This window comes from Felis catus, chromosome B4, assembly GCF_018350175.1.
Source record: "Felis catus isolate Fca126 chromosome B4, F.catus_Fca126_mat1.0, whole genome shotgun sequence".
In the NCBI taxonomy this organism is placed as follows: Eukaryota; Metazoa; Chordata; class Mammalia; order Carnivora; family Felidae; genus Felis; species Felis catus.
Genome location: NC_058374.1, coordinates 77,591,674 through 77,617,724, shown reverse-complemented (window position 1 = coordinate 77,617,724; position 26,051 = coordinate 77,591,674). Strand labels below are relative to the sequence as shown.

Below are 26,051 nucleotides of genomic sequence, written 5' to 3'. Positions count from 1 at the left end.
AGGCCGAGAGTCTTGTCTAACGACTCTGCGGGCGCCTGGGTGGCTCAGTCGGTTAAGCCTCCCACTGCAGCTCGGGTCATGATCTCCTGGTTCCTGGGTTCAGGCCCCCCACCCCCCCATCAGTTCAGAGCCTGCAGTTGGCTTCAGATTCTGTCTCCCTCTCTCTCTACCCTTCCCCCACTCACACTCGGTCTCTCAAAAATTAATTAATCAATTAAACAAACATTAAAAAGAAAAAAGAATATGCACTTGCTAAAGGGGCGCCCACTGCGGCCCAGATCCCTGGCTGAGATGCCACGAGCCTGCACCTGGGGTCACCTGGAGGCGAGGCCCTCACACCTGAGGCTCCCGCAGAGCCTCGAGCAGCTTGAGCACCAGGCTGTAAAGCACTTGACGTCACCAAGCCCCCGGCCAATGTGAGAGCCCGGATAGGCGCAGGAAGGTGCTGAGGGAGCTGTTGTCCTGCGCCTGTGCCGGGAGCCTGAGCCTTCTGTGGCTCCCCGGGCGGGTCGGTGGTGGACGCTGCTTTTGCTTCTGTTGTGACCCCGCAGCCTTCGGGTGCTTGAGACCTCGGAAAAGTCCTGGCTCACCGTCTCCATCTGACTGCATCCACAAAGATGAGCGCAGAGCACCAGGTAGCGTTCACGGTTTTTTCCTTATGGCTTTAAACTTTTAAGTAATTTCGAATTTACAGAGAAGTGCCCAGAATAGTACAAAAAATTGGATGTCCGACACCCAGCTTGCCTTTTGTTAACATTTAGCCACATTTGCTTTATCATTTTTCTCAACGAAAATTTCTCCCTTCCTTCCTTTCTTCCTGAGACCCACCTGAGAGGGAGTCATATACTGATGCGCCCCAACCCCTAAAAACTTCTGTATGCATTTGGGGCATTCTTTTATGTAACCATAGTACCGTGGTCAAAATCAGGATGTTAGTTTTGCTATAATACTATAATCTAAAGATTTTATTCATATTTCAGCAGTTAAGGTCCCAGTGATGACCTTAATAACAAACATTTTTTTTCTAGGCTAAGATTCAATCAGGATTACATACTGCCTTTGGTTGTCAAGTCGCTTTATCCCCCCCTCTAATCTGAAACATTTCCTTAGTCGTTGTATTAGTCAAGATACTCCAGAGAAACAGAACCAACAGGAGATATATATACACACATATATACTTACACACATATACGCACACACATACATGCATGTGTGTATATATATATATATATATATATATATATATATATGAGCTTGCATATCTCCGTATGCATATATTCATGTATATATACTTATATATGAAGAAATTTACTATAGGAATTGGCTCATGTGGTTGTGGGAGCTGAGAAGTCTCATGATCTGCCATCTGCAACCTCGCAATGGTGTAAGTCCTTATCCAACCCCAAAGGCCTGAGAACCGGGAGCAGTGATGTCTGAGGGCAGAAGATGGATGTTCCTGCTCAGGCAGAGAACACATTCACCCTTCCTCTGCCTTTTTGTCCTGTTCGGGCCCTCAGTGGATTTGATAATACTCCGCTGCATTGGTGAGGGTGCTCTTTATTGGTCTGCCAACTCAAATGCTAATAATCTCTTCCGGAAACAGCCTCACAAACACACCCAGATATAAGGTTTTACCAGCTATCTGGGCATCCCTTAGCCCAGTCAAGCTGATATGTAAAATTAACCATCAAAATCTTCTTTTGTCTTGCATGACCCCGATATTTTGCTAACACAGGCCACTTATTTTGTAGGACGTCTCCCAATTTAGTTTTTTGCTGATACTGTCTCATCATTAGGTTGCGGTTATACGTTTTTGGCAGAGTGATGCTGTGTTGTTGGTGTGCAGTATCCGGAGGCACATAACTTAGTTCGTCTGGTGGCAGTAACTTTGATCCACTGTTATGATGATAAATGTCTAACAGCTGGTTATCCAGAGGAAGAGAAGCCCTGACTTGTAATATTTGTCACTTTCCACTTATAAATGGCCAATTTCAAGCTACTGTTACGTCATCGCTGAACACAAAGTTGGGAAGAGACGTGCTGCCCCTGAGTTGGGGTGAATTGACTCTGGCACGCCACAGTTTTGAGCATTTGGATTAAAGTGGGGTCCGCCAGTTTCTACACTGTAAAGTTCCTCTTTTTTCCCTTTATTCATAATGAGTATTTTGTGAGGAGATACTTTAGTATTATGCAAATACACTGTTATGTATCAGGCTTTTACTCATTAACTTCAGCATCCATTTATGATCCTTGCCTGAATCAATTAATATTATGTTTGCCAGATGATAATTTTCTAAATACATCATTCTTTTTACATTTATCAGTTGGCACTCTAATATAAGGAATTGCTTTTCCTTCTTTCCTGTTGTTCATTTATTTATATCAGTTTGGTCTCGTGAATTTCTATTTTATTCAGTGCTTATCCATCACCACCATTATTTATTTTGATGGTCAAATTGTCCCAGATTTGTCTAATGGGAGCCCCTTCAGGCTGGCTTGAGGGTTGATGGGGAAGGGTGGGAGAAAGGGGGAATTGAGTGATGGCATTGAGGAGGGCACTTGTTAGAATGAGCACTGGGTGTTGTGTGGAAGCGATGAATCATGGGAATCTACTCCTGAAGCCAAGAGCACACTGTATACACTGTATGTTAGCTACCTTGACAACAAAATTATATTTAAAAAAAAAAAGAAAAAGAAAAGAAAGAAAATGTGATATGGAAATCACATTTATGGAAATGTACAATGGAAAATTATTTGGCTATAAAAAGACATGAAGTACTGATATGTGCTATACCATAGATGAGCCTTGAAACATGCTAAGTGAAAGAAGCCTGTTATAAAAGACCATATATTGTGTGATTCCATTTTTATGAAATACCCAGAATAAACAAATCTATAGAGATAGAAAATAGAGAGCTGCCTGGGTGGCTCAGTTGGTTGAGCGCCTGACTCTTGGTTTCAGCTCAGGTCATAATCCCAGGGTCATGGAATTGAGTCCGGCATTGGGCTCCACGCTGAGTGTGGGGCCTGTTTAAAATATTCTCTCCCCCCACCCCACCCCTCTCTCCTGCCTCTGCACCTCTCCCCTGCTTATGCTCACTCACTCTCTCTAAAATAAAAAAAAATAAAATTAAAACCATAAATTTTAAAAAATAGATTAGTGGTTGCCTGGGGCTGTGAGACAGTGGAAGGAAAATAGGGAGTGACTTCTAATGGTTACAGAGGCTTTTCAGGGGGTAATGAAAAAAATTTTTTAAATAGATTGTGTCGGGGGCACCGGTAGCTCACTCAGTTAAGTATCTGACTCTTGATTTCAGCTCAGATCATGATCTCGTGGTTCATGAGATCAAGCCCCACTTCAAGCTCTGTGCTGACAGCATGGAGCCTGCCTTGGGATTCTCTCTCCTCTCTCTCCCTCTCTCTCTCTCTCTCTCTCTCTCTCTCTCTCTCTCTCTCTCTCTCTCTTTCTCTCTCTGCCCCTCCTCTGCTTATGCTTTTTCTCTCTCTCTCTCTCTCAAAATAAACAAACATTTAAAAATAAAGATTGTGATGATGGTTGCACAATGCTAAATATAATAAAAATCACTTAATTGTATATTTCAGGTAAATTTTAGGATATGTGAATTATATGTTAACAAAGTTGTTTAAAAAAAAGTTACTTGACGGGGGGAAGGGAAGGAAAAGAAAAAAGTTAGGGAGAGAGCCAAACCATAAGAGACTCTTACAAAATGAGAATAGGGGCGCCTGGGTGGCTCAGTCGTTTAAGCGGCTGACTTCGGCTCAGGTCATGATCTCGCGGTCCGTGAGTTGAGCCCCGCGTCAGGCTCTGTGCTGACAGCTCAGACCCTGGAGCCTGTTTCAGATTCTATGTCTCCCTCTCTCTGACCCTCCCCTGTTCATGCTCTGTCTCTCTCTGTCTCAATAAATAAATGTTAAAAAAAAATTTAAAAACTGAGAATAAGGGTTGATGGGGAGTGGGAGGAAGGGAAGGGTGGGTGATGGGCATTGAGGAGGGCACCTGTTGGGAGGAGCTCTGGGTGTTGTATGGAAACCAATTTGACAATAAATTTCATATTAAAAAATAAATAGATAAATCTAATGACACACACACAAAAGTTACTTGGAAAAAAAGCTACTTGGGTTGAATTTTCTCCCCCTGCATCAATGTGGTTAGTCTTCATTTAGAATACAATTAGGGCACCTGGGTGGAGTAGTTGGTTAAGTGTCTGACTCTTGATCTAGGCTCAGGTCATGATCTCACGGTTTGTGAGTTCGAGCCCCACATTGGACTCTACACTGACGGTGCTGAGGCTGCTTGGGATTCTGTGTCTCCTCTCTGCTCCTACCTTGCCTGTGCTTGCTCTCTCTCTCTCTCTCTCTCTCTCTCTCTCAATAAATAAATAAAACTTAAAAAAAAAAAAGCAGAAAAGAATTTTACACACACACACACACAAAAGAATACCATTAGGTGTTTTTTATTTTTCGATTTTAGGGATGCCCCCCCCATTCTTCATTTCATCTTATGTAAAAAACATTCTTTTGCATATTTTATGTAAGACATTAACATGGTTCCCCAAATCAAAACTATACAAAGGGTATATTTAAAACCGCATCACTGCTCTTCCCCCTTTTATTTCTGCTCTCTTCCCACCCACCGCTATAGACAACCAATCTCGCTGGTGTCCGGCTTATTCTTCTGCAGTTTCTTTTTGCAAAAATAAACATATACGTGGGTATTCTCTTATTTACCCTTCTTTTTTACAGAGAAGGTACCACACTATAGCTAGTTTTAGCTGACAGAGCTTCTGTTTACTCAATAATATGTCCTTGAAATCACACCTTATCACCCTAGCAGCTCCTTGCCTCCCATCCAAGTACTAACCAGGCCCGACCCTGCTTAGCTTCCGAGATCAGACGGGATCGGGCGGCGCGTTCAGGGTGGTGTGGCCGTAGACTCTAGCAGCTCTTTGTCATGCTGCTATTCAGATATGTAGTAAGTGCTCCGCTGTGCAAAAAGTGCCCTGGTTTATTCAAGCACATTCGTATGTATGAGCATCTAGCTTGGAACCATTACAAGCGATGCGACAATGAACTGTCTTGTGCTTCTGTACTTTCCTGTGGTTGGAAGCGTATCTTCAGGATGCAATTCTAGGGGTGGGAGTGCCGGGCCAAAAGGTAAATGCAGGTATAGTTTTGTCAAGTATTGCCAAATTCCACAAGAGTTGAACGCTTTGGCATCCCCGTCAGCGATACGCAGGTATGTCTTTCCCCATGGCTTGCCCAACCGAATGTATTGTCAGACTTTTGGAGTCTTGGCAGACCTGATGTGTGAGAAGTGGTATCCCCCGGTAGTTTTAATTCGCATTTTGTGGACTGTGAGCGAGATTGAGCATGACGTCTAGGGCCATTTTTGCGTAGTAAAAATTATTTGCTTTCATAATTTTAAAGTTCCTGAGGAATCTGGGGAGGGTTGGCAGATATCCCCAGACTCGTCAAAGGATTCTGAGTGCAGGGATCGGTACGGGAAGCCTCCAGAAGTAGAAATGATCATTTTAGCGTGAGGAGACTTCAGAGGCAAACACGAGCTGTCCTGTAAAGTGCAGCCGAATTGCCTTTTTGCAACCTAGAGTTTCATGTTGTCCTTTTGTATCCCTCGTTCAGTTCTCCCCGCAACTCGTTTGCCATTCTGCACCGTTCTCACCTTGGCTCTGGGTTAGGCCAGCTGGAGCTTCGTGAAGGTCCCCACTATCATTTACATATTTGCCTTTTCTTTCTTTGTCCGGTCTAGCTGATGTGGTAGGCAGAATAATGCCTCCTCTACCCCGCTCCCAGAGATCTCCCCGTCCTAGTACCCGCAACCTATTGGATGTGTTCTGTTACAAGGCAAAGGGAAATTAAGGTTGCAGGTGGAATTAAGCTTGCTATCCAGCTGACCTTGAGATGTGGTTATTCTGGAGTATCTCGGTAGGGCCTGTGTAATCACAAGGGCCCTTAGAAGTGAAACTGGGAGGCAAGAAAGTCAGATCCGTTTCGGAAAGAGATTTGAACCAGCGTGGCCTCGCAAAGCTGGCGAAGGCAAGGGAACAGTTTCTCCCCGGCGGGGGGGGGGGGGGGGGGGGGGCCTACAGAAAACGAACAAACAAACGAAACCCTGCCAACACCTTGGCTTTAGCCAAGTGACACCCATTTGGGGCTTTTGTCCTCCAGAACCGGAAGATAAAAGTTTGTATTGTTTTAAGCCACTAAATCTGTGGTAATTTGTCATGGCAGCAATAGGAAACCAATATGGCTGACACGGGCCTGGCATTCTCCCACACAGCCAGTCTGCCCCAAAGGCCAGGAGAGGGAGGTGATGTGGAACTGGACTTGGCAGTTCTGTTGAACTCCTACAAAGGGAAGTCTGTAGGGACGGAGAGGACTAAGGATGGAATTCTGGGGAAGTAAAAGGCAGCCAAGGAGCTCGAGATGGAGCAGCCAGAGGGTCAAAAAGACCCACAAGAAAAAGGAGGAAAGATCTCTAGAAGAGCGGTCAGAATCAGATAGTACACAGTTCATACAAAGAACGAAGCCTTGGGGCGCGTGGGTGGCTCAGTCGGTTAAGCGTCTGACTTCCACTCGGGTCATAATCTCACGGTTCGTGGGCTCGAGTCCCGCGTCGGGCTCTGTGCTGACAGCTCGGAGCCTGGACCCTGCTTTGGATTCTGTGACTCCCTCTCTCTCTACTCCTCCCCCACTCACGCTCTGTCTCTCTCTCTCAAAAATAAATAAACATTTAAAAAAATTAAAAAAAAAAAAAAAACACACCAAAGAACAAAGCCTTTATATTTGGGAAGCAGGATATCCGTGGTGGCTTCGAGGAGAACAGTTTCAGGGAGGGCTGGCTACCCAATGAGAATGGATTGAGGAGTGAGTGGGAAGTAGGCAAAAAAAAAAAAAAATGGATTTGATATTTTTAAGAGATTTGAAGGGAGGAAAAGAGCATAGCGATTTCAGGGGAAAGCAAAGCTAAGGTTTTTTTGGTGTTTTTTGTTTGTTTTTACTGGAGGAAGGTGGTATGGATTTTAGGATATTTGTGTTTTTTTTAATTTTTTTTTCCAACGTTTTTATTTATTTTTGGGACAGAGAGAGACAGAGCATGAACGGGGGAGGGGTAGAGAGAGAGGGGGAGACACAGAATCGGAAACAGGCTCCAGGCTCCGAGCCATCAGCCCAAGCCCGACGCGGGGCTCGAACTCACGGACCGCGAGATCGTGACCCAGCTGAAGTCGGACGCTTAACCGACTGCGCCACCCAGGCGCCCCTGGATTTTAGGATATTTGAACACAAGGGGAAGAGTGAAGATGCAAAAAGAGTGCGACTTGGCAGGAAAAAAAAGACCGGGAAGAAATGAATCCAGGGCCCAGGGCTGGCCTTGCAGATCTGGTCAGGAGAGGGCATCCGGTGGGGTTCTTAAATCTGTAGACCCGCTCAATGGCTCTCTGTTTGTGTTTCCCTCTGTGGAGTAGTAAAAGTCCTCTGCTGAGAGGAGAGGCGTGGCGATGTGGAAATGAGCATGGTCAAGGACGGGCAGGACCCTGTGGCAGCTGAGGGTACATTAGCAGTTTCTGAGCTGCCCTGAGAAGTCTAACTGGGGCTTTGGGCTCTCTCCTAAAGGCAGCAGAAGAGACAAATGAGTGGGATCGTTTGTACGTTTCACACAGATGGAGTGCTGCAGGTAAATGCTGAGTTAAGAGGAACCCCCTGTCCCCCAAGAAGCTTTGAGTCAGTCTGGGGCAGACAGATGAGTAAAGCAACAATGGCAGCACATGAGAACGTGACAGGAGGAGGCGTGGGCTCATAGGAGCCTGGATGAAGGACCTAAAGACCCAACTGGATGGGGCGCCTGGGTGGCGCAGTCGGTTGAGCGTCCGACTTCAGCCAGGTCGCGATCTTGCGGTCCGTGAGTTCGAGCCCCACGTCGGGCTCTGGGCTGATGGCTCAGAGCCTGGAGCCTGTTTCCGATTCTGTGTCTCCCTCTCTCTCTGCCCCTCCCCCGTTCATGCTCTGTCTCTCTCTGTCCCAAAAATAAATAAACGTTGAAAAAAAATTTTTTTAAAGACCCAACTGGAGAATTAAGGAAGTTCATTTTGGAGAAAGTGACTTTTACGGGACATTGTAGAGAACTAGTCGATTTGAGGTGAAGAGAAGAGAGGGTAGGGCATTCCGGGCAGAAGGCACAGCGCATGGAAAGGCTCAGAGGCAGAAGGTCCAGACAGCACAGTGTGTAGAGTCAGGGGTGGGAGTGGCTTGTAGAGAATCAAGGTGCAGGGCCAGTGGGGCCAGATCGCGAGAGCCTTGCATTTTAACCTAAGGATTTTGAAGTTTCATCTGAAAACCATGAAAAGCCATCCAAAGGTTTGAGGCAGAAAGTGATTTAAAAAAAATTTTTTTTTACATTTATTTATTTTTGAGAGACAGAGAGAGACAAAGCACGAGCAGGGGAGGGGCAGAGAGAGAGAGAGAGAGACAGAATCTGAAGCAGGCTCCAGGCTCTGAGCCGTCAGCACAGAGCCCGACGCGGGGCTCGAACTCACGGACCTGGAGATCATGACCTGAGCCGAAGTTGGTGGCTTAACCGACTGAGCCACCCAGGCGCCCCCAGGTGGCACCATTTTTACCTAATTCTTACACTTTCAGACATACCTGTCCTCCAGGTATGGATGTGTATTTGCTGTGTGTGCAAAAAGCAAGTATTTTTTATGAAATTTACTCAGGCCTCCTTCCCAGAATACGAAGGGAAGAAAATAAAAGCACAGTAGCAAAAAGGGGGGGCCAACAGGTTATTATTGATTTATTGATTGTGGCCACGTTCTCCAGTGTTTTCTCTCACTTTCAACATTTGGGCAGATGAGGTTGCATCCATTGGTAAGTAGTTTGGTATATGGCAACATTTATATTTATAAGTAAATATTATGGGGTCACCTGGGTGGCTCAGTCGGTTAAGGGTCCAACGTTGGCTCAGGTCATGATGTCACAGTTCATGAGTTCGGGCCCCGCATCGGGCTCTGTGCTGACCGCTTAAAGCCTGGAGCCTGTTTCAGATTCTGTGTCTCCCTCTCTCTGCCCCTCTCCCACTCACGCTCTGTCTCTTTCTCTCAAAAACAAATAAACATTATAAACATTATGTATTTTAATATTGCAGTCTTGGCTTTTAAAAAAGGTTTTTAGCTTTTTTTGTCCTTAAGCTGTGGCAGACAATAAAATTGAAAAGAAATGCTTGCTCTGAGACCAGAGCAAATAATCCGTTCCCATAACCTGAGAGGTGAGATAGAATTTGAACTGAGTGCTGCTGTTTTTACAGTTCTAATACTGTCTACTTAGCCTGACAGGTAAAATGTGAGCCAAGGTTAGAGGGATTTGGGAAATCACATCTGTATCTTTAGCGCTCTGCGTAGAAGTTCTTTGCAGCATCTCCTGTAGGTGTCAAACATTTTATTGTTAGGTGCAAACATGAGGGCTTTGTCAAGTTATTTTTTACGGGAGATTTCTTTAACAGTATACTGAGTCTCCAGAAAAACATTAGGGTGTATAGTAATCCAGCCGATTGGAATTCTAGGACTGCATTTATAGAAGTAAAATATCTTGGGGCGCCTGGGTGGCTCAGTCGGTTGAGTGACCGACTTCGGCTCAGGTCATGATCTCCTGGTCCGTGAGTTCGAGCCCCACGTCGGGCTCTGTGCTGACAGCTCAGAGCCTGGAGCCTGCTTGGGATTCCGTGTCTGCCTCTCTCTCTGCCCCTCTCCTGCTCATGCTCTCTCTCAAAGAATAAATAAACATTAAAAAAATTAAGAAAGAAGTAAAATATCTTTTCCTATAGACAAATTAACTTTATTCTGTTCCTCTCACGATTGCTTAAGGAGGCCGGGCCCCGACCCAAGTAAGGGACCATGTGAAGAACTCCAGTGCTCACGGCAAACAGTTTGAAGTTTACAAAGCACTGTTTGCATTTACGTCCTGAATCCTCACAAGAATCCTGGGAGATGTAAGCAGTGTTCTCTTTTTAAGTGAACAAGTGAATTAGTAAGACGCAATGTTAGTGCGATTAGATTCAATTAGATTCAGTTAGTAAGATTCAGACGTTCTCACTCCGAACCCCATCCTTTCCCCGCTGGCCTACACAGCAGGGAGAAGCGTTGAGGTGTCTGTTGACAGTCCCAAGTGCGAAGTTGAGCGACCTCAGTTCAACTCAGGAAGCTGAGTAGCTGCCTTCATAATTTGAGTTGCAGGAATGGCTAAAGTGTTTTGGAAATTAGGAGCTTGAAGGCAGGGAGTGTTGAAGGCATGGAGACCAGTTTGAAGCATTTTCTGGCATGAGAGATTGTGACTTAGATCAGACATTGGTGCCTTCCTAGGAAACCACTTCTTTGTGCCTCAGGAAAATTATTTGCTGAGTTATCGTTTTTCCATCCTAGGTTATTGGGGTGAATTGAGTGAAGGAAGGCAAAGAAAGCTGAGTCAGTTGCAAAAGGAGTGTTTTTCTACTACTCTATCTACATGTCGTATCTTCCCTCACCCTGGAGCTATTTTGCTGCTGACGCCCTGAATCATGCATTACCTAGCAAGTTCCTGCACGCATGGTTTGTGATTCGAGCTGTCCACACTCAATCTATACATATAATCATCCAGCGGTTAGTTCTCAAACTAAGATGGTGGCTGTGGAAAGGCGGTAGAAGGGGCCATCTAAGAGGTATGGAGAAGAGGATTTGATGACGAATTAATCGGTAACTACTCTGGGAGCACCTGCTATGTAGTAAGCACTGTGTCTGGCCTGTGCACTAATACCCACAAGTGTATTAGTGAATGCCGAGGGATTTCTCAAAGAGGAAGCTTCTTGAAACAGCCAGCAAATGCTTTCTAGAAGGGCGTCTCTTTATCTGGTCCTTGGGAAATAATCCTAGGTGTTGAAGAAATTAGCAAGTGTCGCTTGTTTAGGGAAGGACACGGTGGCAGTGGCGAGTTTTGTTTTTGACATGTTAAATTCTCAATGTCAAAGGAATGGCAAAAGTGTGAGGTTTAAGAATCTCTTCCACACGGGTGATAGCTCACAAGCTAGGAGTATAAGCAAGGCTCGAGGGATGAAACACACACTGAATGAGTCTCGGGGGCCATTCACAGTGAAATGGTAGAGAAAGGAGACAGAATTACAGAGACTTGGGTTTGCAGAGACCTCAAGAAGCATCACCACATTGTGGGGAGGGCTGGGCTTTGGAATCAGGTAAGTTTTACAGGCATACTGGTGTGATCACTCAGTAAGTGGCTTTGGGCAAGTGACATTGACCATTTGTCACGGGCCCTTTCTCATTTGTCAATTGCAGGTAATGTATCTGCCTTATAGAGTTATGAGTATTCTATGAAATAATTGTGTAAAAACTTGGTGCCTGGCATAAAGAACGCACGTAATAAATGAAAGTTTTTATTATTAGCTATTAGAGTCTTGGAATAGAAGGATCATTCCAAGGAGAAGGTTGACATCAGTGTCGGACCCATTTTAAAGATTGAGAAGGACACAGCCTGAATTAAGGCTGTGAGAGGTTTTTACTTTTAGAACGGTAAATTCTGAATTGTCCTTGTTTGTATGTAATTCTCTACAGGTTCCCCAAATTTCCTTTAGGAATAAAATAATAACTTGCTTGGCCAGCAGATTGCTATGTTTTATTTTTGGTTTGTTTGTTGTTGTTGTTTTGTTTGGTTTTTTTTGTTTGTTTCCAAATGAGCTAGAAATTGGGAATATTGGCCCCTCTACGTTCATTTCCTGTATCCTCAATCAACATGTCCTCTGTTCTTGATTCTGGCAGTTCCATGGATCAGGGACTTCTGATTATTCTTTTCTTATTTTGAAAGGATTTTATTTTTAAGTAATCTCTGCACTCAACGTGGGGCTCTAACTCCCAACCCGGAGATCAAGAGTCACATGCTCCTCCGGCTGAGCCAGCCTGGCGCCCTTGGTTTTTCTTTAATGTAGCCTGAATGCTTTTGGTTTTAGGTATTGAAAGAGTTCAAGTGACACTGGACAGTTTTCTTTTTAGCTTTTGTTGGCACTAGGCTCCTTGATCATTACGCTCCCAATTGCATTAACAGATTAATGGGAATTGAATTTCAGTTAAGTTCTAGGTCTTCTAAAGCAATACCAAAGGGGAAGGCTTATGTTAAGGGTTAAGAGTACACAAGGTACTATTATGCAATATTTGCTTCACTCGCTATCCAAGTATGAAATATGTAGGAATTCAGAAGAAGCAATTAGAATATGAAAACACTTAGGAACAGAGTGTTTTATAATATAAACATAAGAAATTTCAATGGTATTTGGTTTGGTTTGCCATTAAAATGAAGTACGGGGATCATGGGTCCAGGGACTTAACAAGATTAGGAAGAGGCCTGGTGTAAGTAGCAGCCATCCCCACATCCTCCTTTCAGTCTCTCGTACCCAGCCCTGCCTGCCTTCAGTTCCTTGAACACATTGTGTTTCCTCCTTTTATTTGTGTGTGGTACCAGCTGTTCTGTTAGGCTGAAATACTAATACCCTCTGGAATTCAGCTCGGATGTCACTTCCTCAAGGAAACTTCTGATCCTCCCCTCCCTCCCCCACCCCGGGGCGGCCGATTCCATTTTCCCGGTGCCTGGTGCTTCTCCCTCCTAGCTAGCATTTATCACCGCCTATACCTCTGCTCCGTGAGGGCAGAGAACAAGTCTAGATTATTCAGGGCTCTAAGCCAAGCACCAAGGGTGGAGTACACAGTAGGCACTCAGTAACTGTCGAATGAAGTTTAACATTTGTTAAGTACCAAATGCTTCACTTCATTAATTCCTCTCGGTAACCCTTGAGATAGACATTATCCTCATTAACAGATGAGGAAAGTGGCACTAGAAAGGGAAACAAAACACAAGAGAATCTTAAAGATAGAGAACAAACCGGGGGTTGATGGAGGGAGGTGGGTGGGGGATGGGCTAGGTGCCTGATGGGTATTAAGGAGGGTACTTGTGAGGAGCACTGGGTGTTATATGTAAGTGATGAATCACTGGGTTCTACTCCTGAAACCAATTTGGACTGTATATGAACTGACTAAAATACAAATAATAATAATGATAAAGCAGGTGACACTAGAGAAATAACTTGCCCAAGGTCTCACAGTCAACAGATGACACAACCAGGACTTGACCTAAGTCACTTGGATGCCAAAGCCAGTGTCATTTTGTCTTTTATCTTCCTCGGTGCATGCAACTATCCTAGTGAAAAGCCAGGGTTCTCAGCACGGTACTACGTAATCTACCACCCGGAAGCAAACAGGGTCTGATCAAAATGCAGCGATGTGCCCATAACGAGCATTTGCAGCGTGCCTTCTCAGCCTCCCTTCCCGCTTTCCCCCAGCCTTGTTTCATTTGGAGGATATACAAGTCTCCTTGTCTCCGTTCACAAGGGTCTGGGTGTGCTCAGCCCGGGGGATGAAGCACTGTGACCTTTACTTGAGCCAAATCAGCCTAATCCATTTGGTCTAAACATTATGACTGGTTCGAGAATGGACTTGTGACCCCAGATTGTCAACAAGAGCCAGCTGAGACTCAATGCAGAAATTGGGTGGAGCATTTGCAAAATAGCTTTGATCTTTCCAACTGGCCTTGGCCCCGGGGAAGCATGAAGATTGGCACCACTTCCACAGACTCACCCCCTGGTAGGGCAGTCAGGAAGGGCAGATGTGACATCTGATCACATCAGCTGAGCCCTGCTCAAGCTGTGCGGGAGGCTTTCTGCCCCTGTGCTTTTCACTAATGTGAGTCTGAAGGTCTTTCTTCTGCTTATGCCTTTTTGTGGTTGAACAGTCACGTCACTTGCAATCGAAGGAATCCTAACCAACACAGGACCCAAAAGACATTGGACCCGTTTTACCTTTTCCGGTTTCCATTTTGCACGGGCTTAGGTCACTTCCACAGGCTGTCGGAATGACCACAAACGTGTGTCTTCTGGCCTGTGGAGGAAAGCAGTGGGGAGGTGCTATGGCAGCCATGATGTCAAGACAGGTCTTGTAGTTTCGGGAATTAGGGCTTCTAAGACTTGCTCGGGAACTTGTGGAATGTAAGAAACTTTATTTATTTATTTCTCCACAGAAAGGATCAACTTTGCCACACCACTTAGACAAGAGGGAATTGATAAGAATATACCTAGTACATTGTGCTATATGGCATTCCTTTCAACATGCTGATAACATTTCAGCATGTCAACCTGTGGTTTTTCCTATTTCTCAAGCACTGGACTACCTTAACCGATAGTGAAGTGGGGTGGTTAAGGAGGTCCCTACTTTGGAGCGACAGCAGAGGGAGGAGATCCCTGTTCTAGAGCTCAGAAGGCCTTAGGTAACTATCCTAACCTCACCATAACAGTAACTGTCTTCATGTTCAAGAGAGTTAGAATCGTTATGTTTCCTTCCTTTTTGCTTTATGAATGTTACAAGTGGAGGTCTTTGGACTTGAACTTTTCAAAATCCATTCTGATCCTGCCTCTGCTTTCTGTAAGCAATTACCTGGCTCTAGAAACATAAATGTTCAAATGTATGTTCAAATAGCTTAATTTTCCCCTTCCAGACATTAAAAAAAAAAAGAAAGAAAAAAATGAAGCCAAGCCAGCAAAGACATAAACCATTTATTTCCATTCCTAAAATCTATGTGAACGTATTGATTTGATAATTAAAATAGTCCTTTTGTAAAGTCATCTCAGAAAATATACTAAATTTATTAAAATACATACAGACTATTGCTGAAAACGCTATTCTTAAGCCCTCTGACCAACCTAACACTTCAGAGGTTCCCAGAGTGGCAAGGAACAAAGAAATCATCTTGGGACAAGAGGGGACATTTGGTCAGAATTATCTCCAAAATATGTGTCTACTTCTTGACAGATTCACAGATTGCCTGGGTTATAGGGGTTCTTACAAAGTGTACCTAATTACCCAAGGTTTTCCTAATTACAGTGGCCCTTTTCCTTGCCTACAATTAAGACATCCAGCAAAGTATATGCCACGTAATCAGGAAAATGGAGTCAAGAACCTTAAGTATCTCAACTATTTTTATGGACATACTAACGGGTCAAGCACACTCTTCACCTTAAGAGTTGAAGACTGGAATGCAGGAAAACAAATGTGGGTGGAATACTGGAGAAAACACAGTAAAGCTGGGCAGAACTAGGTGTGGCATCCTGGTCCATTAATTTTGAAAACCAGCCCCGCGATCCTAAGAACAACACGTGCATTCAGCTTTCTTTCTGAAAAAATCTGGGCTGTTCAGATTAGGATTTTCGCCTGGGTAGGATATCTTTATTCAATTTGTGAGTTATTAAGATCTTGTCACGTCTCGGGGCGCCTGGGTGGCGCGGTCGGTTAAGCGCCCGACTTCAGCCAGGCCACGATCTCGCGGTCCGTGAGTTCGAGCCCTGCGTCAGGCTCTGGGCTGATGGCTCAGAGCCTGGAGCCTGTTTCCGATTCTGTGTCTCCCTCTCTCTCTGTCCCTCCCCCGTTCATGCTCTGTCTCTCTCTGTCCCAAAAATAAATAAACGTTGAAAAAAAAATTTAAAAAAAAAAAGAAAAAAAAAGATCTTGTCACGTCTCCCCTTTCGAAGTCTTCTTTTGAGTGATTTGACGACTTATAGCGCCAAGCTCTCAAAAAGCGGGTACAATTAAAATCTGTCAGGTAACCATGTAAGTAAGACAGTTGTGGGGCGCCTGGGTGGCTCAGCCGGTTAAGTGTCTGACTTGCACTCAGGTCATGATCTCATGGTTCATGAGTTCAAGCCCCACATTGGCTTCTCTGCTCTCAGCACAGAGCCTGCCTCAGATCCTGTCTCCTCCTCTCTGCCCTCCCCTACTTGTGCTCGCTCTCTTTGTCTCTCAGAAATAAAACATGAAAAAATTATAAAAATCTATGATATTAAAAGACAAAAAAGACAGCTGGGAGGATTTTGAAGTTACAGACTTAAGTTTGGGGATAATGGTAAACTTCAATTATGAAAGCCCAGTGTTTCCTTTTAAGGGAGAATCCTGTTTTGTGTTTGCTTTGGTTTTGATCCTCTGGGAGCCAACAGAAAATGGCTAAACGGGTTATCACATAAACTTCTAGGGATGAAATTCAACTTTACTTAAAAAGAAAAAAAAGGTCTCCTTTCTCCCAATTAGTATTGTGAGTGTAAATAAAACTGTAGCCTTAAGCCATCTGAGCCACGCAGCTCTCCGCCCCCCACTCATGCTATTTCACAGCATATCCACAGATGTGAGGGCGCACCAGCTCCACGGGCAGCGGCGCCTGGAGGTGCTGCAGCTCAAGTTTAGAGAAGCGCGCCCGTTCCAGGGCCTTCCAGCTCTGTCTGGTCAGGTTGCACCCATCAAACAGCAGGTACCATGCAGGATCCAGGACTTGTTGCCAGAAGTAATTCCAAGTTGAGCTCTCAGCGGCTACATGCTCCAGGAAATAGAAAGCTCCTCCCTGAGAAACAAACAAACAAACAAACAAACCCCGCATATTGGTTTTGTCAGAACAGGTTTATAAGATGACTGAAGAAGCTTCGATTTCAGTGGCCCCAGAGGCTAACTTCATGAAAAGGCATGGATAAATTAAAACCTGCTAAGGCACCATTTTGGCCAATAGTCTCACCTTCTGTCGAATTTTATATAGAGCTGCCAATTTCAGGCAATTAACACATATTTTCTGATCATATAGGGGAGCCTGGGTGGCTCAGTCAGTTACGTCTGACTCTTGGTTTTGGCTCAGGTCACGAGCTCATGGTTAGTGGGATTGAGCCCCACGTTGGGCTCTGTGCTGACAGCAAGGAGTCTGCTTGGGATTCTCTCTCTCTCTCTCTCTCTCTCTCTCTCTCTCTCTCTCTCTCCCCCCCCCCCCGTGCATGCGCACTCTCTGTCAAACGTTAAAATTCATGTTATGTGAATATCTATTTTTTCCCTAAAACTAGGATTAGAATGTACATTCTCTTTTGTAACCTGCTTTGTTTATGTATTCGAATATTATTCTAAAACATGATTTAAAAACTTTTCACACAACATTTCACACCACTGAAGGTACCATGTCTCCTTTAACCATTCTCATTGAAGTTATTTCCAGTTTTTCATCATTATAAATACTATCGCAGTGAATAGCCTTGTCTGTACATCTCTTTGACAACCTCTAATTATTTCCAAAAAAATAACTTGCTAAAAAGTGGAACTGCTGAGTCCAAAGTCTGTGGCTTCTTAAACTGTTGGTACAGGTGGTCAAATTGCCCTACGGAAGAGTCATAGCAAGTTTACATTCATACTAGCAATGCATATGAGTGCCCATTTCCAATAAACTCTTCTCAATCCTTTTTTCCTCTGTATCCTTGGCAAGCTGATGGGTAAAATGGTATTTCATGTTCAGTAATGTGTACATCTTTAATATCCTTAATATAGATAACATCTTTCGCTAAACCTTATTGGCGATTTGGATTTCTTCTCTTCCGATTTGTCTGTTATGTCCTTCATCAGTTTTCTAGTAGGGTGTTGGGTTTTTCTTACTGCTTAGTGGGGGCATTTAGTATAATAAGGCAACATATACTACAAATGTCTCCCCCAGTTTGTTGTTTGCCTTTTAATGGCACATTTTTTTTAACTTCTACTTTTATTTAAAAACAAAAATTTGGGGGTGCCTGGGTGGCTCAGTCAGCCCAACTCTTGATTTTGGCTCAGATCAGGATCTCACAGTTAGTGGGATCAAGCCCTACATGGGGCTCCGTGCTGACAGCATGGTGCCTGCTTGGGATTCTCTGTCTCTGTCTCTCTCTGTCCCTCCCCTCCTGCCTCAAAATAAATAAACTTTACATACATACATGCAAAAAAAATTTTTTTTACTTCATCTGAGAATTGCTCTTGGGTTCTGTTTTGCAAACCTGTGGGAGAGTCTGAATCCACACCCAGCATTGCCTGAGACTGAATAAGCATGTGTTACACTTTTGTACCATTGTCACAAGGATGTAAATGATATGATGAATTAAAATACTGAAGCATCAGCCCGTGGACACCGCCAAGTCAGCATCGTGAAAGTCTCCCCTCCCCCAGCCATCATGTCTAAGTCAGAATCTACTAAAGAGCCTGAACAGCTACAGAAGCCTTTCATTGGAGGTTTGAGCTTTGAAACAACCGATGAGCATCTGAGGAGCCAGATGGGGAATGCTCACGGGCTGTATGGTAATGAGAGACCCAAACACCAAACGCTCCAGAGGCTTCGGGTTTGTCACCTATGCCACTGTGGAGGAGGTGGACGCAACCGTGAATGCAAGGCCACACAAGGTGGATGGGAGAGTTGTGGAACCAAAGAGAGAAAGAAGATTCTTAGAGACCTGGTGCGCACTTAACCGTGAAAAAGATTTTGGTCGGTGGCATTAAAGAAGACGTTGAACAACATCACCTGAGAGATTGTTTTGAACAGTAGGGGAAAACTGAAGTCATTGAAATCATGACTGACCGAGGCGGTGGCAGAAAGACAGGCTTTGCTTGTGTGACGTTTGATGACCGTGACTCTGTAGACAAGATTGTCATTCGAAAATACCAGACTGTGAACGGCCACAACTATGAAGTCAGAAGAGCCGTATCTCAGCAAGAGATGGCCAGTGCTTCGTCCAGCCAAAGAGGTCGAGGTGGTTCTGGAAACTTTGGTGGTGGTCACGGAGGTGGTTTTGGCGGGAATGACAACTTTGGTCATGGAGGAAACTGCAGTGGGCAAGGTGGCTTTGGTGGCAGTCGAGGTGGCAATGGATACAGTGGCAGTGGGGATGGCTGTCACGGATTTGGTAATGATGGAAGCAACTTTGGAGGTGGCGGAAGCTGTAATGATTTTGACAGTTACAACGGCCAATCTTCAAACTTTAGACCCATGAAAGGAGGCAATTTGGGGGGCCGAAGCTCTGGCCCCTGTGGTGGTGGAGGCCAATACTTTGCCAAACCACAAACCCAGCGTGGCTATGGTGGTTGCAGCAGCAGCAGCTATGGCAGTGGCAGAGGTTTAAAAAAATATTTTTAATGTTTATTCTTTGAGAGCGAGAGAGAGCATGAGCAGGAGAAGAGTGGGGGGGTGAGGGGGGGGGGACACAGAATCTGAAGCAGGCTCCAGGCTCTGAGCTGTCAGCACAGAGCCCGCCGCGGGGCTCGAACTCACAAACCGTGAGATCATGACCTGAGCCGAAGTCGGACGGTTTTAGGTTTTAATTACTACCAGGAAACAAAGCTTAGCAGGAGAAAAGAGCCAGAGAAGTGACAGGGAAGCTACAGGTTCCAATATTTTTGTGAACTCAGCCAAGCACAGGGGTGGCAGGGCCTAGCTGCTACAAAGAAGACACGTTTTAGACAATACTCATGTGTATGGGCAAAAAACTCGAGGACTGTATTTGTGACTAATTGTATAACAGGGTATTTTAGTTTCTGTTCTATGGAAAGCATAAAGCATTCCAACAAAGGTTTTTTTTTTTTTTGTTTTTTGTTTTTTAAGTGTTTGTTTATTTTTGAGAGAGGGAAGGAGACAGAGTGCAAGCAGGGGAGGGGTGGAGAGAAAGGGAGACACAGCAGCTGAAGCAGGCTCCAGGCTCTGAGCTATCTGCAAAGAGCCTGATGCGGGGCTCAAACCCACAAAGCATGAGATCATGACCTGAGCCGAAGTCGACACTTAATCGACGGAGCCACCCGGGAGCCTCCCAACAAAGGGTTTTAGTGTAGATTTTTTTTTTTTGCACCCCTGCTGTTGATTGCTAAATGTAATAGTCTCATCATGACACTGAATAAATGTGTCTTTTTCAAAAAAAAAAATTATAATAAATAATATTATATATAATAATATAAATAATAAATAATAATATATAATATATAATATATATTACATATATAATATATAGATAATAAATAATAATTAATAATAATTAATAATAAAACGCTGAAGCATCAAAAGCATTACTGAAGTCACGGTACCACTGTGTCATTAGGTATTTTATTCGGTGGACGTGATAACGTAAGTCACTGTCATGTAGGAATTAGCAACTGCTGCTTTCATCTAGGGCAGTCCTATAGATGTAGGTGAAGTATAGACACAGTGGAGGGTATAGATTATTAGGGGGATTTCAGAAGTCTCCTACCTATCTACCTCTTTGGGAAGTAAGGGGAAAGGGACCTCCAAATCCCCTCCAAAACCTGTGGTGACGGCCACACTCTTCTTAGCCTCTTCTATCTACCCTAATCTTGCCTATCCCAAGCAGAGAGCTTAGAGGTGGGCGTTTCCCATTTCTGTGGGTAAGTATAAGACAGGAATGTAAGTATAAGTTCAGGAATGGAAAACTTGGAATTTCCTGATAGGGTAAAAAAAAAAAAAAATCCATAGACTAGAGCAGGAGAGAAAGGAGACCCATGAAGGCCAGTGTTACCCCAGGGGTCACACAGGTTTAAGCTAGAGATAGATGCCTGTCACCCATTCAGGTGACTATTGAATAGACAGCTGGATATGCAGATTTGGGATTAGAAGAAAGATCTGGGCTAGATATTTAGATTTAGAAACCACCTGCACCCCCAACACACTCACGCTCTGTCTCTCTCTGTCTCTCTCTAAACAAACAAACAAACAAACAAAAATAATAAATAATAAATTAAAGGAAGTGAGACCTACTAGCTGTGTAACCTTGGGCAAATTTCTTAACCTCTCTGAGTCTGTTTCCTCAAAACAACATGAAGACAGTATCTGCTTTAAAGGACTGTTGTGAAGGTTAAATGACAATGTAATAAAGCTCCTGGTTATATTCAGTAGAGAGTAGAAGGCTACAAAGAATGTGATCTCCTTAAGGCTACAAAGAATGTGATCTCCTTAAGAGTGCTATTAAAACAGGGGTCAGAATTACTTGTTTTGTAGGGATAACACTGTAAGCAAAACATTTGCTAACATTGCCCAGTTAGTGCCCAGTCTCAGGACACAAAAACCCAGCATTTGGGTATAAGAGGCAGAACTTTTTCATTTACTATTTTGATGTTGGCCTATCCTTGAACCAAAGACAGAATTATATCATTGCCTGTAAACTCCATCTCAAGTCCTTTTCTTCCTGAGGAACTTCCTCTACTAGAAAATAAAACTGGGGACTACAGAGCATCCTGTTCTACTAGAGCAGTGAATTCAAATGTTGAGACATCCATACTTTATCTATGTTCAGCTATGTTTAGAATAAAACTATTAAAAAATAATAAATGTAATAGGTAAAAATTACATGCAAGTGTAAAGAATTCCAAACAATACCAAAAGATATAAAATGAAAAGTATGGGAATGCAAACTGGTGCGGCCACTCTGGGAAACAGTATGGAGGTTCCTCAAAAAACTAAAAACAGAACTACCCTATGACCCAGCAATTGCACTACTAGGCATTTATCCAAAGGATACACTTGTGCTGTTTCGAACGGACACATGCACCCCCGTGTTTATAGCAGCACTATCAACAATAGCCAAAGTATGGAAAGAGCCCAAATGTCCGTCGATGGATGAATGGATAAAGAAGATGTGGTATAATTATACAATGGAGTATTACTCACTAATCAAAAAGAATGAAATCTTGCCATTTGCAACAACGTGGATGGAACTGGAGGGTATTATGCTAAGTGAAATTAGTCAGAGAAAGACAAAAATCATATGACTTCACTCATATGAGGACTTTATGAGACAAAACAGATGAACCTAAGGGAAGGGAAACAAAAATAATATAAAAACAGGGAGGGGGACAAAACAGAAGAGGCTCATAAATATGGAGAACAAACTGAGGGTTGCTGGAGGGGTTGTGGGAGGGGGGATGGGCTAAATGGGTCAGGGGCACTAAGGAATCTACTCCTGAAATCATTGTTGCGCTATATGCTAACTAATTTGGATGTAAATTTTAAAAAATAAAAAATAAAATTAAAAAAAAAAAAGTGATTCTTCCCCTGCATCCAATCCCATTCCCAAGAGGTAACCATTGTTAATAGTTTTTTGTCTGTCATTTCCTTTAACATATATACACATGCATATATATGTGTACATATATGTGTGTGTACATATATATACATACATATATATGTATATCCCACACTTTAACATATATACATATGCATATATGTGTGTATGTATATGTGTGTGTATATGTATATATACACATACATACATATGTATATCCCATGCACTTATAGTCTACCTAATTGTCTATGCTTTGATTGCTTTTTTTCATTTAACATGATCTCTTAGGGATTTTTTCCATATCAACATAGGTAACCCTTCCTTGTTCTTTTTTTTTTTTTTTAATTTTTTTTTCTCAACGTTTTTATTCATTTTTGGGACAGAGAGAGACAGAGCATGAACAGGGGAGGGGCAGAGAGAGAGGGAGACACAGAATCGGAAGCAGGCTCCAGGCTCCGAGCCATCAGCCCAGAGCCTGACACGGGGCTCGAACTCACGGACCGTGAGATCGTGACCTGGCTGAAGTCGGACGCTTAACCGACTGCGCCACCCAGGCGCCCCCTTCCTTGTTCTTTTTAACAACTGCACAGAATTCTTCTATACTCTGTGACCGTTTACTTGAATGGCCTCCTCTCGATGGACATGTAGGTTATTTCCAATTTATGCTATTATAAATACTCTAACCAATATCTTTGCATATAGCCACGTTTTTGCATATTTGTGCAGTATAACTATGGGATAAATTAGTGGAGAAAAGACTCTGTGCACCTTTTGATATTTTGATAAATTTTGATATTATCAAATTACCCTTGAAAGAGGGCACTTCCTCCAATGTAAAGGAAGATGTCCTGCCTCCCAAAACCATAATACCATATTGGCCTTAAAAGCCTCTGATATTATTAATAGGTAAAAATGGTATCTGGCTTTGTTTTGTTCTTTAATTACGTGTAAGGTTGAGCATTTTTATCACATAATTGGCTATTTTTAAAAAATTATTTATTTATTTTGAGAGAGAGTGGGGGGGGTGGAGGGGGGGGAGAGAGAGAGAGAGAGAGAGAGAGAGAGAGAGAGAGAGAGAGAGAATCCCAAGCAGGCTCCCCACTGTCAGCATGGAGACCTTCTCAGGGCTCCATTTCACCGACTGTCAGATCATGACCTGAGCAGAAATCAAGGTGAAGCTCAACCAACTGGGCCACCCAGGCCCCCAGCGTATAATTGGCTATTTTTATTTATATTTCCATTCCTGCTGTTTGCCTATTTTTCTCTTGTGTTTTTCTTATTGTTTTAAAAAAAAAATCCTACTGATCTTTTGATGTGTAATGTCTTTTAATATGAAGGAAGTTAACCTTTTTTGTCTATCATCCCTGGCAAATACTTCTATGTTTTTGTACTTTACTGTGTTTATAGTATTTTTTTTTCCTCTGTCGAAGTTTTACACTTTTTGTGTATTCAGAATCAGTCTTTCCCTTTATAGCTTCTTCCCAACTCTAAGATTCTACAATTTCAACAGTGCCTTCTCTCCTAGTTGCCCTTTTTATGGTTGAACGTCCGATCCACCTGAAATTGATAGAACTAACTACCCTTGGTGATAGTGGTTGCCACTAACCAGTCCCCCTTGCACCGCCTCACTCACCGGCCTCAGCACTCGGCACACCTCCTGGAGGATCTGCTCCGGGTTCTGCACCGAGCACAGGACCAGGGTGCAGACCACCACATCCATGGAGCCATCGGCCACCTGCTGCATGTTCTCCCCCGCAGCCACCACGAAGCGCTCGAACTGCAGGTGTCGGTTCTCGGCGACGCTCTTGATCAAGAACTTCTCAAAGTTGGGGTTGGGGTCGATACAAGTCACCCTGCATCCAGCCGGGTAGAACTTGAAGTTGGCCCCGGTGCCGCAGCCCACTTCCAGCAGAGAGAGCTTCCCGGAGGGGCCCGCAAACTCGGGCAGGTTGCTGAAGAGCTCGCGCTTCTTGCCACCCATCTGTTCGTTGTACATCACGGTGAACCTCCGCAAGAAGTAGGGGAACCATTTTTTGCATATCCGGTTCCACAAGCCCAGAAGGTTCAGCAGGAACATGGGAAATAGCAGGATGCCGATGGCCAGCCGGAGGGTAAAGATGATAAGCGCCATCACCAACAAGAGAAAAGGATCAACGGGTTAGCGACCCAGCAACTAGACTCCTTTACTGCAGGAGGTAGGCTTCTAGCCAGAGCCAATCCGCTGCGGAGGAAAGAAGAACTGGCCGGGCTAGAGAGACACAGCTCAAATCAAATCGTGGGCGAGAGGCCCATTTCACCTAATTAATAGGCGCTGGGCAAAAGATTCAGCTTCGTTTTCATGAAGCAAAGTGAGAAATTTCCCAGCTTCTCCTTAGAAGGAAAGTTGATTACAGTCCCTTCTTCCAGATCTATTGCTGCTTCTCCTTCTCTGGGTTTGGAAACTAGCGCTGGTTTCCTGCTGGAGTTTTATACGCACGCTGCTCTCGTACACACCCCATCCGGGTCCTCCAATGACATCTGCAAAGAAAACAACCCGTGGGTGGAGCCTGGCTAAACCGTGCTAGGAGGAGGCTGCCAAGTGACCGCCTCCTGTCACCCTTTGGTCCCTCTCCTCCCCCAGCCCTGTTTTTAAAAAGAGGAAATGAGAAGACACGCTTGCCTGACCACAGTTAACGAGAGTTTCCCCCCTTTCGCATTCTGGATCGAGGCTCTCAGACGTTCATAACTCAACAGGATTATTTTTGAGTCACAGTTCTGGGCTTCCCATTTTTTTAAGGGCAAGTTTCAACTTCAAATTGTGCGTGACTGCTCCGTCACTCAGCTCATTTAGATAAAAATAGTCCCCAGAATATTCGTGTTGGGGAACCTAAAACCCTAAAGTATACAGAAAGTAGTTTCAAGCATTCATCTGTTTTTAACAAGAAAGCCTTGGCTTTCGGGTGGGTCAGGGAACACAGAAATTTTCAAAAATTATGGTAACGTTTACTTTTTTAAATTGGGTGATGGATACAGGGAGTGTTCTGTTGATTCATTATTTGTGATCCTCTATATAAATATATCTCTTCCATATTTAGCTTTCTTGAGGTGGAATTGACATACAATAAACCATATAAAGTGTACAGTCTGGTAAGTTCTGACCTAGGTGACACTTTAGTCATCACCCCCGAAAGTTGCCTCTTGCCCCTTTGTGATCCTTCCCTCCTGCCCTCCCCATCCCAAGGCAACGACTCATCAGTTTTTTGTCACTAGAGACGAGTTATGCATTTCCTAGAATTTTGTGTAATTGGAATCAGGCATAATGTGCTTTTTTGTCTGACTTCTTTTACTCAGCATAATTATTTTGAAAGTCAGCAACATTGTTGCATGAATCCATTGATTTTGTCCCTTAGTAGTATTCCATTGTATGGATGTATAACAGTTTATCTGTTCACCTACTGATGGACATTTGGGTTGTTTTTGACTGTTACAGATTGAGCTAATGTGAGTATCAGCATACAGGTCTTTGTATGGACAAAAGCTTTCATTTCTCTTGGATAAATTTTTAGGAGTAGAATATATGGGTCACATGGTAGGCAGGCAAATATTTCACTTTTTTTTTTTTTGCGAATATTTTTTTTTAAGAAACTGCCAAACTGTTTTCCATAGTGGTATACCATTTTATATTCCCACTGTAAGGGTACGAGAGATTTAGCTGTTTCACATCCTGACCAATACTTGGTGTAATTGTCTTTTTTTATTTTAGCCATTTTAAAAGGTCTGTAGTAGTGTCCCCTTGTACTTATAATTAGCATTTCCCTGATGATTAATGATGTTGAGCATCTTTTAATGGACCTATTTGCCATTTGTGGTCTTATTTGGTAAGGTCTCTGTTCAGATCTTTCACTCACTTTTAAATTGGGTTATTTTCTGGGGCGCCTGGGTGGCTCAGTCGGTTAAGTATCCGACTTCGGCTCATGTCATGATCTTACGGTCCGTGAGTTCGAGCCCCGCGTCGGGCTCTGTGCTGACAGCTCAGAGCCTGGAGCCTGTTTCAGAGTCTGTGTCTCCCTCTCTC

General features: G+C 43.8%; 1 protein-coding gene and 1 pseudogene across 1 annotated transcript; one reads left to right on the top strand and one right to left on the bottom strand.

Annotated features, from left to right (window-relative positions):
- Positions 1-15,562: 15,562 nt before the first annotated feature.
- On the bottom strand, positions 15,563-24,490 carry METTL7A (methyltransferase like 7A). Its single transcript, XM_003988690.6, has 2 exons — positions 23,631-24,490; positions 15,563-16,503 (listed from the first exon to the last, which is right to left on the bottom strand). The coding sequence occupies exons 1-2, from the start codon at positions 24,126-24,128 to the stop codon at positions 16,267-16,269; spliced, it is 735 nt and encodes a 244-aa protein (XP_003988739.1). The 5' UTR covers positions 24,129-24,490; the 3' UTR covers positions 15,563-16,266.
- On the top strand, positions 17,881-19,102 carry LOC102899394 (annotated as a pseudogene).
- Positions 24,491-26,051: the final 1,561 nt, after the last annotated feature.

Bases quoted from the DNA above. Each gene is read 5' to 3' on its own strand.
- METTL7A (XM_003988690.6), bottom strand. From the start codon at position 24,128: ATGGCGCTTATCATCTTTACCCTCCGGCTGGCCATCGGCATCCTGCTA. The intron at 16,504-23,630 runs GTGAGTGAGGCG...TTTGTTTCTCAG, and splicing joins TGTGCCGAGTGCTGAGGCCG to GGAGGAGCTTTCTATTTCCT.